The sequence below is a fragment of the Marmota flaviventris genome, chromosome 14 (genome assembly GCF_047511675.1).
Source record: "Marmota flaviventris isolate mMarFla1 chromosome 14, mMarFla1.hap1, whole genome shotgun sequence".
NCBI lineage: Eukaryota > Metazoa > Chordata > Mammalia > Rodentia > Sciuridae > Marmota > Marmota flaviventris.
Genome location: NC_092511.1, coordinates 83,004,908 through 83,020,263, shown reverse-complemented (window position 1 = coordinate 83,020,263; position 15,356 = coordinate 83,004,908). Strand labels below are relative to the sequence as shown.

Below are 15,356 nucleotides of genomic sequence, written 5' to 3'. Positions count from 1 at the left end.
AAACATGATGGCCTTTTCCTGTTTAGAATATTGGAAGACAGGAAATTCATGTTTATCAACCCAGAACGGGCCAGGAGTTGCCCTTTCCTTCCATCCTGCCATCCTCCCTCCCCCCCACCCCCGCCACCTGCAAGGAGGACACCGTCATCTTCACGCTGAGGCCTAGATGCAGAGGGAGAATTTGGGCCTATTTCTATCCAAGGGCTGAGTGCCCTCCATTTCTCCAAGACCATGTCTTTAAAGATGTGGGGAGTGGGGAGAGAACTGGTTTGAGAGTACCTCTCAGGAAGGACTCGCTTTTCTCTAGAACAGGGATCAGCACACTTCCGGCGCACTCCGGTGGCCCCCTGGTCTGTAAATAAAGTTGTGTTGGAGCACAGTGTGACCTTCCTGTTTGCAGACAGTCCGTAGCCGCTTGTTCAGTGGGACGGCTGAGTTGGGTGATCGCGTCAGCTGGACGGCCCACAAAGCCCAAAATATTTACAATCTGGTTCTGTACAGAGTGTTTGGCAGTCCCCTGCCCAAAGTCCAGCAGGCCATCCCTCCTTCACAGAAAACAGAGTGACATGATACAATCCCACGTACTGGAGCCCTGTTCTGGGCTCTGTGGGGACAAGGGGACATTTCTGCTCAGATCTGGTTTTAACAAGTCAACATCCCAGACTACCTGTCAGGCAAAGGAGGGACTTGGACTTTCATTGTTCTCTTCCCACGAACCCAGTGAAGGGGAAATAGAAATCTTGATTTTGGGGAAATTGCACAGGGGAAAAAGGGGAGGGCATCGGTTACAACACCCCATTGCGACACTCGTTGGGGTTGAAAGTGACAACAGCAAGGGTTTCTCGTTTTGGAATTGCGAGGGTATTTCCGCTTCTTGCAGTGGGACTGGTGGCAGCAGCCTGGCCCCGGTGAGTGACTACCTTCTTTATAAGCAGCAACACCGGCCCCCAAATGGCAGTCTCCACTGCCTCGCTGGGACCACAGGATGGAAATGTGCAGGGGTACCTGCAGCCACCTAATCTCTCTTCTCCTCTTCCTGCTCCACTCAGAGGCAGCCTGCCGCCCCCTGGGGAGGAGACCCTGCAGGATGCAAGCCTTCAGGTAAGGACATGAGGCCACACAGGCCTTCTGGGGCCACTGGCTCTGCGGGCTCCAAGAGCTGGGTTTGGGTGGGCAACAGAAGTGCTGTGCACAAGATCTGCGAGCTGCCTGGACCGTCTCTAGGGCTTGTGTTTTAGAATACCCCAGATGTGTGAAGCAGGGCTGAAGCGCAGCTACCTCCCCAGAGACTAGGGCAGCTCACCCAGGGTCAGGCACGTGCAGAGATGCTGGTGTCTGGGCCAGCAGAGCGGGGCAGGGCAGGACACAGCCAGAGACCCCCACTGACTGTGGAGACCCCGGTCTGTGTTGACTTATTGGAGGCTTCACTTCCTGGTGCCTCAGTTTCCCTGTCTCTGACTTGGGCTCATGATGACTTCCTGCGTGTCTTATGGGTTGTCGTGAATGAAAAGCAATTGCACCGAAGACAGTGTAACAGTGTCCTGGTGACCGAGAGTGCCTAAAAATGATTGTGAGTTTTGAGATTAGGTCCGGAGCCCCAGGCGATGGCACCGCTAGTGCATATGAGTGTGCTGCCTGTGTGGGTCCCCCGGGCCAGGACTCGTCCCAGGAGGGAAGGCATGTTCAGCGAAATCCGTCTCCGTCCCTGGATGTTTCTGGTCCATGGCTGCAGGTTGGGACTTTGAGTGTGTCAGGGTCCGTGTGGGTCCCAAGACGAGGCCCTCCCTTCCCAGACGCAGGACTGTCTGCTTTCTGAGTGCCTCTCACCAGCTGGGGGTTGCAGAAGGGCTCTGGGGTTCTCTAGCAGGGATGTTGGATCCCTTCAGGCTGAGACTCATCTGGGAACTAAGGACAATCAAAAGAAGTCCAATGCTCACACGTGCACAGCCCTTTGGTTGGCCTGAGGACCCCTCCCTGAGCTAGTGCTGCTCAAACCCCAGGATGGCAGGTGTCATCAGAGGGCTTCACAGGTGAGGAGATGAGGCCCTTCTGGGCCCCGGGCTGGCTCTGTTTACTCCATCTCAAGTTGCCAGTCCTGCTGTCAGCCACAGGGACACGTCAGCGAGAAGAGAGGACTGGGATCCACCAACAGGTGACTGGATGAGCTAGAGGAAGCCAACTTGTCCCCCGGGGAGACAGCTGCCCCTGCCAGACCTAGGGCAGGTCACTAGATAGGAGAAGGTTTCTAGCAACAGACCCTGTGGGTCCAAGGCTCAGTGAGTTAGCGGCAAGGTGTTGTGTCCCTGGAACTTCTTACACTGAGCTGCAGTAGCCCCCAATCTCAGGGGGCTGTTTATATTGAAATGAATGACAATAGAGTCAAAATTCAAGTCAACCCCCACCCCCCCACTGGCAATTCTGAAATTCAATGGACACAGGTGGCTGCCATATTGGACAGGGTGACTGCAAGGCTTTTCTGCATCCCAGGAAGGTCTATGGGACAGGGATGCTCTAGAGCATGCTCTGCTAATGCAGGAGGTGCCCGTGCTGGGGTCTGGGATGAGAAGCAGGCAGAGGGCATGGGTAGCAGGAGCTCCACTCACCAGCTGGGGGAGTTGGGCTGTCGGCCTCAGTCTTCTCACCCATGTCCTGGGTGTGCAAGTCCACACTCCTGGTAGAACTGGAAGCAGATTAGGTGAGCTCTGGGGGACACAGGAGGGTGTTTGCTGGGGTCCTGCCCCAGTGGGGTCCAGGGGGTCCTGAAGGATGAGTGGCATCGGTGCAAAGGATGAGACAGGAGTCGTTCTGTTGGAGCAATCTCCAGAGAGAGAGCTGTCAGCTGCTCTCTCTCTCTCTCTCTCCTTTTATTCTTCTTTTTCTCGTCATTATGGGTATACACCTGTACTTAAGATCCCATCTAAAAGACCCCTCTAACAATCTTATAATATATTCTAAAAGCATCTAAAAATGCCTACATTGATTCTCATAAAACTGGTTAAGCTGCTTCTTCAGAGAGTGTCTTTGTTCCTTAGTCAAAGTACAGCAGTCTTAAATCTTTGTAATCTTTAACGAAAGGCCAGGTTCTGCATGTCAATCCCCCTGCCAATAACATCATCTATGCTCATCATAAATCCCGAAAGTAAGAGAGGGTCTATTAGAAGGACAACATACTTTTACAAACCTTTTCTCCCCTGGATGAATACCATAACCTATCCTTAATTAAACAGGCTACATATGGTGGGCTTCGTGCCACAGGCATGATAACTATCTGCTTAGGCTTTTTAAGAGACTGAGGACATGAATTGGATTCTTAGTTGATATAATCAATTGTGGTGTCCAGAGTTCCTGTAGCAGTTCCCAGAATGATTGTGGATATTTTTCTGTTTTGTCCTCAAGGTCCTGAGAGATAGTAAAACAGCCTTTAAGTCATGAACCACCAGTTATATTCTTGGCCATCTAGAATTTAAAGTCTACTCCTGGATAGGAGTAACCCATCCAACTGAGAACCATTGATAAATAGGTTCCGGTTTAGACAACATAATACTTGGCCATTGTCTAGCAAAGAAAGGACTTTGTTGTTGAAAATCTGTGATGATCATGATCAGGAGAAAAAGATAGAATGATCACATATTGGAAAAGAAGAATCTCGAGGGAAAAATTTAAATCCTTTTTCAATATACACACATTTATGCCAGGAAGGAAATCCAAATAGTCTATCTATCCCTGACCATGAACTTTTAAGATGAACCTCAACTTGGGAACAGTTTTGAACCACAGGAGGAGCCTTTTCTGTACATAAATAATCTTTAAAATTATGTAAACCTAAGGTTAAAATAGAAAGTGCCCAAAGATCCTTTTTGTTTTTATTAGATGGGGAATCTGCTTAAAATGTCCTGTAATTAAGTGATAAACAGCCTATTGGTCTAGCAACACAATGAGTAAAACAAAGAAGAGATAAATGACTGTCACCCTTAAAATTAAAATTATGAGTCGAGACAGGAGTAATAAAATAATTAGATCAGTATTATTGGTAAATACCCTCATGTCTCCTTTTCCCCAGATAGTAAGATGAAACAAAGGTGGGTCAGGATAATGTGCCCCAAAATATTCAGAAGATATATTTGCTACTTGACAGGCAAAAAGGGTTAATGGTGCATAGGAATTTGAGAAAAAATAAGTACTGGAGCTTGATCAGTCAGTTGTTCTATCTGTCCCCAAGTTGGTGGTCTTGCGGATCTCATAGAAGATGCTTGTTTAGGTAAGAGTTGAGAAGTGTTGAAGTGTAATTGAGAAAGAGGTGGAATCAAGGTGGTTGTCAGATCTTCCTTGGGCACCATGGTCAATTGTGGGAAGTATTGGAGATTTGGAGGGAACCATCTGTTCCGCTTCCTGTTCTGAAGGCTGGGACACAGAATCAGTCTATCAGGATCCAAATGGGAGAATCCGCATCCTGTGGGAAGAAACAAGCATACCCTCTCCCACAAGTTAATAATATATTAATCAGGTCCTTTCCATTTTCCCTTCAAGAGATCTTTCCATTTCACTAAGGGTTTTGCTGATATTTTCTCATTTTCCCAATGTCTTAGCATGAGAGTTACTCCTTTATAGTCACAATTAAGGAGGTTAATCACAAACAAGGCATGTTGTAGACCATGATGAGGAGAACTGTATTTATATTTTCCTTGAAGTTTAGCAATTTGAGCCTTTAGTGTTTGATGAGCTCTCTCAACTATAGCTTGTCCTCGAGGGTTACAGGGAATCCCCGTAGAATGAGAGACTGTGAACATGTCATAAAAATTTTTAAAGGCATTTGAAGTATAAGCTGGTGCATTTTCTGTTTTTAGTGCTTTAGGCATCCCCAAAATATGAGAAACAAATAAACAGATGTTGGACCATATATTTATATGCTTCCCCAGTTTTTGCTGAGGCAATAATCACATGGGAAAATATATCAACAATGACATGAACATAAACTAATTTTCCAAATGAAGGAATATGAGTGACATCCATTTGCCATAAATCATTAGGTCTTAAACCCCGAGAATTAACCCCCATGGGTAGAGCCATAATGTTGGGCAGGTTTGATAATTTCTAACAACAGTCCTAGCTGATTCCCTAGGGATATGAAATTGCTGTCGATGGGCGGAGGCATTTTGATGATACAAAGTGTGACTAGCTGTAGCTTCTTGAACAGTAAGAATTGGGGGTTTATGAATCTGCTAAAGCATTACCTTGTGACACTTTCCTGAAAAGTTAGAATGTCCTCAGATGTGTCCTATAAAATAGATGTTGTCTTTCTAGGATCAACTTTTGTAAGGAATTAATGAAAAATTGTAGTCTTATGCTGAGAAAGAGAGGCTGTTTCTATATGAGGAAAGATTTTCACATTTGACCATGATTCCAGGTACCATTTCTGCCCTCTGAGCAGAAGTTTCCTCTGTCTTTTGAACATAAGTTTTATCACTAATAACTAAAGATGCTTGTCCATTTGAAGAACCATCAGTGAAAACTAAGACTGCTGGTTGAGGTAAGGGCTCAGAAGAGAACAATTTTGGAAAAATGATAGGGTGGTTCTTAACCAGGTATAACAAAGGATGAGATGGCAGATGAAATTTAACGTGACCATAAAATCCCTGTAGGGCTATTTGCCAGTCTTCAGAATATTCCATAGTGTATTTAGTTGATCTCTAGCATAAGGAATCACAAAATTATGCACATCTTTCCCAAATAACTCTACTTCTATGCCTTCCCTTGATTATTAATAATGCAACCACAGCAGGATATGAACAGATAACCTTCTCAGAGGTAACTGGCATATGCATCCATTCTAAAGGACCCGACTGCCACAAATCCCCTGTGGGTGTATGAGGAGTAGCTAAAATAAGAAAATCCCAAATCTGAGTATAGCCAACTCTTTGCAACTGTTATTAACCGCTTCTACCTTGCATAAGGCCAGATTAGCCTCTTCTGTCAAAACCCGAAGAGAATGTGGGTTTGAGTCTCCTCTCAAAATATCAAATAATGGTTTAAGTTCTGTAGTAGTGAGTTTCAAAAAAGGATGAATCCAATTAATATCTCTAAAAGTTTTTGAAAATCATTTAAAGTCTATAAATGCTCAATTCTTAATTTTAAATTTTGATGGGAAATAGCTTGAGTACTTATAATTCTACCCAAATAATTATAAGAAGGGCTTTGCTGAATTTTATCTGGGGCAATGATTAGACCAAAAATTTTTAAAGATTGTTAACATCAATAAAATATGATAAAGCAATTGAACGTTTTCATGAGAAATTAATATATCATTCATATAATGGATAACATAGGCATCTTTATATTTATCTCTTAGTGGTTGTACTGCCGATGCAACATATTTTTGACAGAGAGTAGGGCTGTTCTTCATACCTTGAGGTAATATCTTCCTCTGAAATCGTTGGCATGGTCGTTTCAAATTGGCAGAGGGAAGGCTAAAAGCAAACCTTCTTACAATCATCAGGATGTAATGGAATAGTAAAAAAGCAGTCTTGTAAGTCTATTACCATAACGTGAGATCCTTTAGGGACAGCTGTTGGAGAAGGGAGTCCTGGTTGTAGGGACCCCCTATCTTCTATGGTGGCATTGATAGCTCTTAGATCTTGTAGTAATCTCCATTCCCCTGATTTCTTAATAACGAATATAGTAGTATTCCGTGGACTATTGGAGGGTTCTATGTGTTTTAAATTAGCTGTTCCTTAACCAGCAAGTCTGCAGCCTGTAATTTTTCTGTTATAAGGGGCCACTGTTCTACCCATACAGGCTCATCATTTTTCCAAGTCATTTTATCTGCTGTTTCAACAATGGCCCCAATTAAAAATCCTGTTGAGCCTCTTCTACAAGAGCAGTACAGAGAGAAACCCCCATTTTAAACATTATGTCTCGACTCTATAGAGTAAAAGGAAGAGGAGGAATCACATACGGCAGAAAAGTGACAGAATTTTTGTCATCAGCCCATTTAAGTATTTGTGTGCTTTTTTTTTTTTTTACATTAGTAGCAGTTCCAAGTCCCCTGAGTATTGAGGGAGTCACCGTTGTAGGCCAGGTCAAGGGACAAGCTTTTCCTGCTACACAAGTAACGTCTGCTCCTGTGTCCAATAGCCTTCAATTATTTTTCCTTGAATCTTTAATTTTTTCATAGGACGAGAGGTTTGAATTTTTTTTAACCCCGAATGCCAAGTCACTAGAACCAAAACCTCTAGTTTGTCTTTGATCTTCTGAAATAGCTCAATTTCCTATCGATACATAGGGAAGTAACAAGATCTGAGCAATCCTTTGCCCTTAATGAATAATCAAACTTTTTTGAGATGAGGGCTCTACTAAAATCTTAATGTCTCCAGCATAATCAGAATCAATAACTCCAGGAATAACCTTAATCCCTTGTAGAGAAGCAGGCTGAGGGGATGCGTAGGAGGGGCTCTCCACTCACCAGCTGGGGGAGTTGGGCTGTCGGCTTTAGTCTTCTCATTCCTGTCCTGAGTGTGCAAGTCCACACTCCTGGTAGAACCGGAAGCAGACTAGGTGAGCTCTGGGGGACACAGGAAGGTGCTGATGAGTGGACCATGCACATACCAGGTGTCCACTACAACTGGGTTCTTTTCCTTTTCAGGATCTGGGATATTAATCAGAAAACCTTCTACCTGAGGAACAACCAACTAGTCGCCGGATACTTGCAGGGGCCAAATATCAAATTAGAAGGTGAGTAGTTTCCAGGGGAACCATTGTTGTATGGGAATTGGCTCACTCTGTTCCCGGAGTCCCAGCATTGCCATCTGTCCCTGCAATTTCAGGTGCCATGTTCTAATCCCTGTGAGTTGGAAGCTGGGGAGATGGGAACCACTACAGGTCACACGGGACCTTCCCTTCCTCCTGTGCCTATTAGGGCTCCCACATTCCTGTGTCATTCAAACTTGAGCCAGCCCCTGATTAAGACCCCCTGTGCAAGGCTGGGCCATGTCCCATGAATAATCACGGACACCATGTTCTGGTTCACACTCCAAACCAGCTGGATGAACTTGGATGAACTTCACCCCGTGCCTAGTTTTCCCTTTAGTAAGCTGAGGGTCCTGGGGTGGAGGATTTGAGATTCTTTCAGCCCTGGCATCCAGATACTCTCACTTCCCTGTTTGGTAGGTAGCATGGTGCTGTCTCCCTCGCCCCACCCTGCCCAACCCCTTGCTCCCTCTGCCCTACCTTACGTGGAAAGAATCAGAGACCTACCTTCCTGTCCTGCTGGTAGTTCTCCCCATGAACTTGCTGAAGCACAGGGAGGCTGAGATTATTCCTGCTACACGAGAGCATGGGGAAGCTGGACTCCCAGTCCCCAGGGTCCCCTGGAGCCCCACTCATTCTTGTGTGCTGCTGTCCCTGGCGGTTGGCAGCAGGGTTGTTGACCTGGAGCACAGGTGTCCTGGGAGAGCGAGGGGAGAAGTCACATGAAGCAGAGACTAGAGCCTCAGCCTCTGGGGAGTGCTTAAGCAGGGAGTGAACTTCCCTCTGGACACAGACAGGAAGGTGGGGCCTCCCTGTCCTTCTGACCCTGGATTTTAGCTGTGGAGAGGGGACCAAAAACAATACTCAGGGTCTCCTCCACATCCCTGCCTCTTCTTCCTTCCTCCTGATCCTCCTCTCTTCTCTTCCCCAGAAAAGATAGACATGGTGCCCATCGACCCTCATGCTATGTTCTTGGGGATCCACGGGGGGAAGTTGTGCCTGTCCTGTGTCAAGTCTGGTGATGACATCCGGCTCCAGTTGGAGGTAAGGATCTGTTCTGGGGCATCCAACCCCTCCAAAGCCCAGTGGCTTAAAGCAGTTTGTTCTCATGATTCTGTGAGTGGCCCAGGATCAGCTGGGCTGTTCGGGTTCACTTGGAGAAAGGTGCTGGGGTCCTCCTGCGGCTGCCTTCCTCAGTGACCTTGACTGGTGCTGGTGTCCACCATGGTTCCTGGCCCCCGAGGCTCTCAATGTTTGGGAGTTAGCCAGACTTCCTCACAACATGGCGGCTGGCCTCCACAAGGGATCATCCCAAAGAGACAAGCCTCAATGGGAAAGCACCTATTAAACTTCTACTTGTGTGCTCCTATCCGCAAATGGCGGCTGCATGGCTAAGTCTGGATTCAGCTTGGGAGGGGATGGCCCAAGAGTGTGAACGCTAGGAGGGGGCACAGTTCATTGGGACCACCAACATGACACTTTATCACAGGTCCTGAACCACTATGGGCCACAGCACTGCCCGGGGGACCTGCCTCTTTGAACAAGGCCTATCCTTAGGACCTTTCTCTTCTGAATCTTGTCTATTTAGCTTGAATGGTAGGGATCCCAACCTGACCCTTGCTACTCCCTGGTCCCATTCAATAGTAATGGGCTGTACCAGTCTGGGGAAAGATGGCTTTGTCTCAGGGGCTTGTTGGGCAACATCTTCATCCAAATGCAAGTGTCCATATCCATGACAATGTCACTTCCCTCCACCAGTAGACAAGAGAACTTTTTGGAGGGTGACAGTTGTTCTGTGTGGAGCAGGGCTGGCCAGGATAGCTCATGTAACAAGTCAAATGAGCCTTGAGACTCTGCCCATCTCTCCTCCACCCACTTTCCTTGGAGGCTCAACCCTGACAGACCCCAGCCCTGGCCTCTGTGGATGGGTCTTGTTTTTAGCAGACTTCCTGGTCTGTGGCCAGAGTGACCACATTTCCAAAGTCAGGGTATGATGAGGGGCCAACTGTTTGTATCCATGCTGTCCTATGAGACCTGGGACCCGTGGTCTCTGGAGATCTTGGTGCTGTCCTATGAGACCTGGGCTGTGGTTGCTGGCTGGGTCCAGGCATTTCTCCAACACTTTAGCCTGGCCCAGCCAGGGGCCCACAGCACGGTGAGGGCAGGACTTCCCAGGCCCTCAGCCATCACCCACCTGACTCTTGACTTCCAGGCAGTTAACATCACCGACCTGAGCAGGACCAAGGAGCAGGACAAGCGCTTCTCCTTCATCCGCTCAGACAACGGCCCCACCACCAGCTTTGAGTCTGCAGCCTGCCCGGGCTGGTTCATCTGCACGGCGTTGGAAGCTGACCAGCCTGTCAGCCTCACCAACAGGCCCGAAGACACCCTTGTGGTCACCAAGTTCTACTTCCAGGAGGACCAGTAGTACAGGCCAGACCTGCCCTTCCACACTCCCGGGCCATCGATGACTCCAGGGCCTGCCTGTCCACCCCTGCCTGGGGGCTCCTGACAGCTGTGAGGTCAGAGGCGGGACCTTTTCAGGGTGGACCCTGGAAGGAGGCATCAGAACCCCACAACAGGATTCTGCCTGCAGCCTTTTGGTGACCCCCACCTCCATGCTGCCTCCAGAATGATCATCTCTCCAAGTGCAGATGGGATCCCGGCAGCCCCTGCTCCAAACCCTTCTAGGTTGCCTCTGACCTCTCTCTGGGCGAGGTGAGGTGGGGAAATCCAGACCACCTGCCCGCTGAGCGCCCCCTGCTCTCCTCCCTCTGCTCCGTTCCCCCTGCCCCACACATGACCCCCATCCATCAGGTCAGTGCCCTCCCCAGGTGGCTTCATGACCTGTGTTACCAGCTGAGGCTGGTCCCTGGGGAAGTTTGCTGTTGTTGGTTTTGGTTTTGGTGTTGGGGATTGGACCCGGGGTCTCCCTGTGCGAAGGCACCAGCTCTTCCACTGAGCTCCATCCCTGGCCGTGGGAAAGTCTTTAAGGGTCTATGGAAAGTAGAGATTAGGGAGTTCATGGTAATATTTATCAGCCAACTGTACTCCCTATGAAGGAATTTGGAGGTTGGATCCCTTCTGAGAGGGATGGGGCATTAGGATGTCCTGCAACTGTGAGGTGGCGGGAAACGAGAAAGCAGGCGGCATATGACCTCATTTCCCTTCCTTTTGTAATGTCCCAAACTTTAGAAATTAAACGTTAGTGGACTGTATTGGAGCCCTGTTCTTGTTCTTTTTGAAACATTCCCGTACTCTGAGCCCATGCCTGGCCCCGAGCACCATCTGCACTCCACGTAAGTCCCCTGCTCTGCACTGGGCAGATGGGGCTCCCCCAGGTCCCTCCTGCTCTGCCAGGACCGAGGAGTTGCTCCTGGCCCATTCTGGCGCTTCTGATGCGGAGACTGGAGTGGGACTGGCTTGCCTCCATCTGGCTCCCCCTCAGGCCGTGGGCTCCTCGGGCAGGGAACAGGACTTGTGTGTGTCTCAGGTCCCTGGGACTGAGCCTGGCCCTTGGCCAGCACACAATGACAGGTGCTCTGTGCGTTGGGTGGAAAACTTACTCCTTGTGACTTCAGCGCTGTGTTACAATAAAACCTCGAACATGCCTACTGTGTTGCAGATGTCTGTCACCCTGTGAGGCTCGGGGCATGGAGGGCTGGGTGGACAGGCAGGCCAATGATCTATTTCTCTCTGAGAGCCTCTCGTCTGAGAGTCCTTTCCTCCTTGGTCCTCATGGTCACCAGATTACATGGGAGCAAATGTCCCAGCCTGGCAGGTGTGGTCAGCACTGTCCACAAAGAGCCCCAACCGGAAAAACCACCAATGCCCATCACCTCCATCCATTGCATGTAGTGTGACCCTCATAGCAAAGACAGTGAATAAGCCACAGCCAGCGGCACCCGACGTGACAGGCAAATCTTACAGCATGATGTGGGGTCTGAGGATCCTAAGGGTCCAGAGGCTTTGTGTGAGCCAGGTCCAGCCTAGACCCTCAGGGGAGCTCTGGGAGCCTAGCCACACCCTGGCTCTCCTGCTTGCTCCATGTGCACACTGGCGTCAGCTCCAATCTCAGAGGCTCAGTTTTCTTATCTGTCAATGTAAATAAGAGATAATGCAGAGAGCCTAGCGACAGCCATCTGTGGTTACTGCGATGAGTCCAGCAAGAGTCTGTGTGCAGAGCGATCTGCCCTAAAACCCTGTTGCTCCCAGTGTGGTCTGTGGGTCAGTTCTGTCAGCACCACTCGGAGTTAAAATGCACACGCCTGGCCTCCCGTCACACTTCCCAGCTTGGCATCTTGATCTTCACCCAGCCTCCGTGAGCCCAGCAGGTTAAAGTCTGAGAAAGGCTGCTCTAATGCAGCCCCCATGCAGCGTATGAGCTCTGACATATTTATCCAGGGGATTCTTCACACCCAATTCTTGTCCTTGCTCTCCATCCCACTAGCTCGGGGACCAATCCCCAAACTCCCCTCTTCCTGCCTTTCTTTGACTCCAGCTGTTCTAAGGGAAATCTTTTGGCTGTCACAACTCTGCCAAAATGTCAGCCCAACACAGGCAGAGGTTTCTGTCTGCTTTCTTCCATTGTGTGTCCCAAGTCCCCAGCTCAAGGCTTGGCGTGCTCTGCACGCATCAGCTACTTGGAAAATCAATGACTTGGCCACTGATATATCAACAGGGATTCAAGGGACTTGGGGACCTAGCTAGGAAAAGATATGACCATGAGGTGACAGTAGTATGAGCAATGCTGGGCGATGCCCTGATGCTCTCTGGAAGGTTTGCCATGGGAAGAATTTCTTCACAGCAGGGGTCTGTCCAGAGGTCACAATGAGGAGGTGGGGAGAGGCCAAGGGGATTCCCAGGGACAGGGAACAGGAGGTGGACTGTGTGCCCAGATGTCATTCTGCAGTACAATGGGGAGTCTCTGCTTCAGAAGGCTCCAAAGGGCAGCAACTTGGGGCCAGGTCCTTGTCCCTGTTCCTGGGTACAGCTTCATGCAGGAGGAAAAGCAAGCAGCTCTGAATGGAGAAACAGTCACCTCTTTGGACTGTATTTAAGTCACTGGATGTGCAAATATTTGAGTTTGGTGGCAGGTGAGGTATTGAGCTAACGGATCTGGTCTCAGCCTACAGCAAAGAAACCCACTTCCTACTCAGTACCCAGAGCCCAGCTGTGGCTCCTCTGTGTGATACGAGGACGGGGAGGTGGCTCTGGACAGCTAGGCCTGGGGAGCAGGCCAGGCTATTAGGAGGCAGTGCAAGGTGACTGAGAGGCAGGAGGGTCTCTGTGGGAGGAAAGGCAGAGAAATAGACCTGAACAAGCACCCAGGTGGGACATCATCACCTCTAGGTGTCACCACAGAATCCAGAACGAGTTTGGAAATTTCCAACTGAATTCAAGATTTTCTGACCCACATTCCCGTCAGTTCTCAATAACGTGGCCAGGTCCAGCGGTCCCTCCTTCCTGGGTCTCAATGTTCTCGCTGGTAAAAGGAAGGGACTGGAGTAGATCTGCATTCAGTGCCAATACCTGACCTTCCCATCCCCACAGAGATTCTGGCCTGGTGGCCTGGGTGGCACAATGACGTTTCAGCCACTGCTGAGACCCTCTGGGGCCCTGAGGCCACGTCCTCCTAGCTGCCCACACCTGGCAGTGTCTGTCAATGTAAAGGAGGCAGATGGCCTCACTTTGGGGAGGGGATCCTTTCCAAGTCAGCAGTACATTTCAACTACTTGCTAAATTGGGCTAAAGGTAGAAGGTTTTCTACTTTCTCAATCTCAAGACTGGTTAAGACTCTTTGAGGTTCACTTTTCATTTTGCTTTTTTTGCCAAATTGGGGAATACTTTTTTGCAAAACTTGGAGAAACCAAATAATTCTGTGTTTTCTCTTTGGGTCACTATGAAATCCCTAAGCCACAGCAGCAAATCTCAACAAGCTGATATTAAACTTTGTTTTATCAGGAAATGTCGGGAAGATTGGAAATAGATTTGGGGGTTCTTCACCTCTAACTGAAGAACATTTGAATAGAGGTACTAGGGACTTTCCAAAGAACGTGCCAGAATGACCAAGAGATCTCCAACTGCCTCAAGTATGGAGGGGGCAAGAAAAGAAGCTCAGGAAATGTCCACCAGGGGGCAGCCTTTCAAACGTGCCTGATGCTATTCTGGAAAGGTCCCCAGAAACACAAACACTGCCATTGGTTCAGTTGAGGAATGTTAAGCTTTGCAGACCTCAGAGTGTAGGAGGTTATAGCTTTAAAGACTCCCTAAGAAAACTCTGGATTTCTCTCGAGGAAAAATTTATTTATTTTTTTCATTTAAACATTTTCACTTAAACTAATTTGGGGTAAACATTTCATAGTGTACATGTAGGGCCTGGCCCCTGACAGTATCTGATTAATGTCTGTTCTCTAGAGGCTCAGACCCAGGAAATTCCAAGGGCCTTCTGGACCTGCTTTGAAGCCCCCCTCCCAGGTCCGGCTTCCTGCTGAAGACCTCTTCCCTGAATGGCCGACTCAAGTGTGGAACTGATCCTACCCCCTCAGCCCCGGAACACACCCCCACCTGCTGGACTCAGTGCAGAGCCCTGGAGGCCTGAGAGGGCAATGTGCAGATGTGGCTCCCCAGGTCCCTCCTGCTGGCCCATTCTGGCACTTCTGACCCGGACACTGGAGTGGAAGCTGGCTGTGCTTCTGTCTGGCTCCCCTCCAGGCCAAGCTTCTCAGAGCAAGGAGCAGGACTTGTGTGAGAGTCAGGTCTCGTGGGACTGAGCCTGGCCCTTGGCTGGCACAGGGTGGACAGGTGCTGTGTGCATTGGGTGGACAGCTTCTTACACCCTGTTACAATAAAACCTGGAAATGCCTGCTTTGTTGTGTCCATGGCCCTGTGAGACACTGAGGGCTGGGGGGACAGGCTGGCCAATGATCTTTCTCTAAGGGCTTTTAGTGTTGGTGGATGGTGGATGGAGACCTCAGATACAAGACTTAGACATTTATTATAGTGAAGAACGGATCTGTTCGGGGACAATCACACTCACATCCTTTCACCAGGGGTAGCTGACACAGACTTGTAGCAGAGGGGCTGTCCTAGTGCCAATGACCTCGGCCACCCACTCCTGTACTCCAGCTCCACTCCAAGGAGCTCCTGCCAGGAGATGGGCATGTCTGAGCCCCACGGCCAAGGCCTTCTTCCTGGGGCCACGGTGGGTCACACGGTCACCTCCTCTTTTCACCTTGGCAATGGTCTCGTATGGCCTAGAGGTGGCTTCCCTTCCCGTGCACACCTATGGCTGCAGCGCAGGGAGGGGCTCGGCAGGTGCAGGTCTGGTGGGAGATGACAAGGAAGCCCAGCTCTTCTGCAGCGTGAACAGGCCTGGGGAACTCTGGAGTCCTCCCCTTCAGGGCCGCAGGCTCCCTTCTGGTGAGGCCTCTCTCCTGCTGCACCACCTAAAGCCTATAAAATCTCCTTGGAGCCAGGTTCTTGGGGGATGGTCTCCATGGCAACACTGAGGAGCATCCACACCAGCCCTCAGTGGCTGGCTCTGTTCCAACCCCCTGAGGACCTGAGGCGCAGCCCCCTGATGTACCCAGCACTGGGGCCTTTCCCAGGGC

General features: G+C 49.3%; 1 protein-coding gene across 2 annotated transcripts; it reads left to right on the top strand.

Moving 5' to 3' along the window:
• The first annotated feature begins 858 nt into the window (after nucleotides 1-858).
• Nucleotides 859-11,354, top strand: Il1rn (interleukin 1 receptor antagonist). 2 transcript variants are annotated; one of them, XM_027952061.2, is made up of 5 exons: nucleotides 859-908; nucleotides 1,050-1,101; nucleotides 7,640-7,728; nucleotides 8,675-8,787; nucleotides 9,956-11,354. In XM_027952061.2, the coding sequence occupies exons 2-5, from the start codon at nucleotides 1,088-1,090 to the stop codon at nucleotides 10,169-10,171; spliced, it is 432 nt and encodes a 143-aa protein (XP_027807862.1). In that variant the 5' UTR covers nucleotides 859-908; nucleotides 1,050-1,087; the 3' UTR covers nucleotides 10,172-11,354. The 2 variants fall into 2 exon arrangements, with proteins under 2 accessions (XP_027807862.1, XP_027807861.2); XM_027952060.2 differs by lacking the exon at nucleotides 859-908 and having other exon boundaries at nucleotides 915-1,101.
• Nucleotides 11,355-15,356: the final 4,002 nt, after the last annotated feature.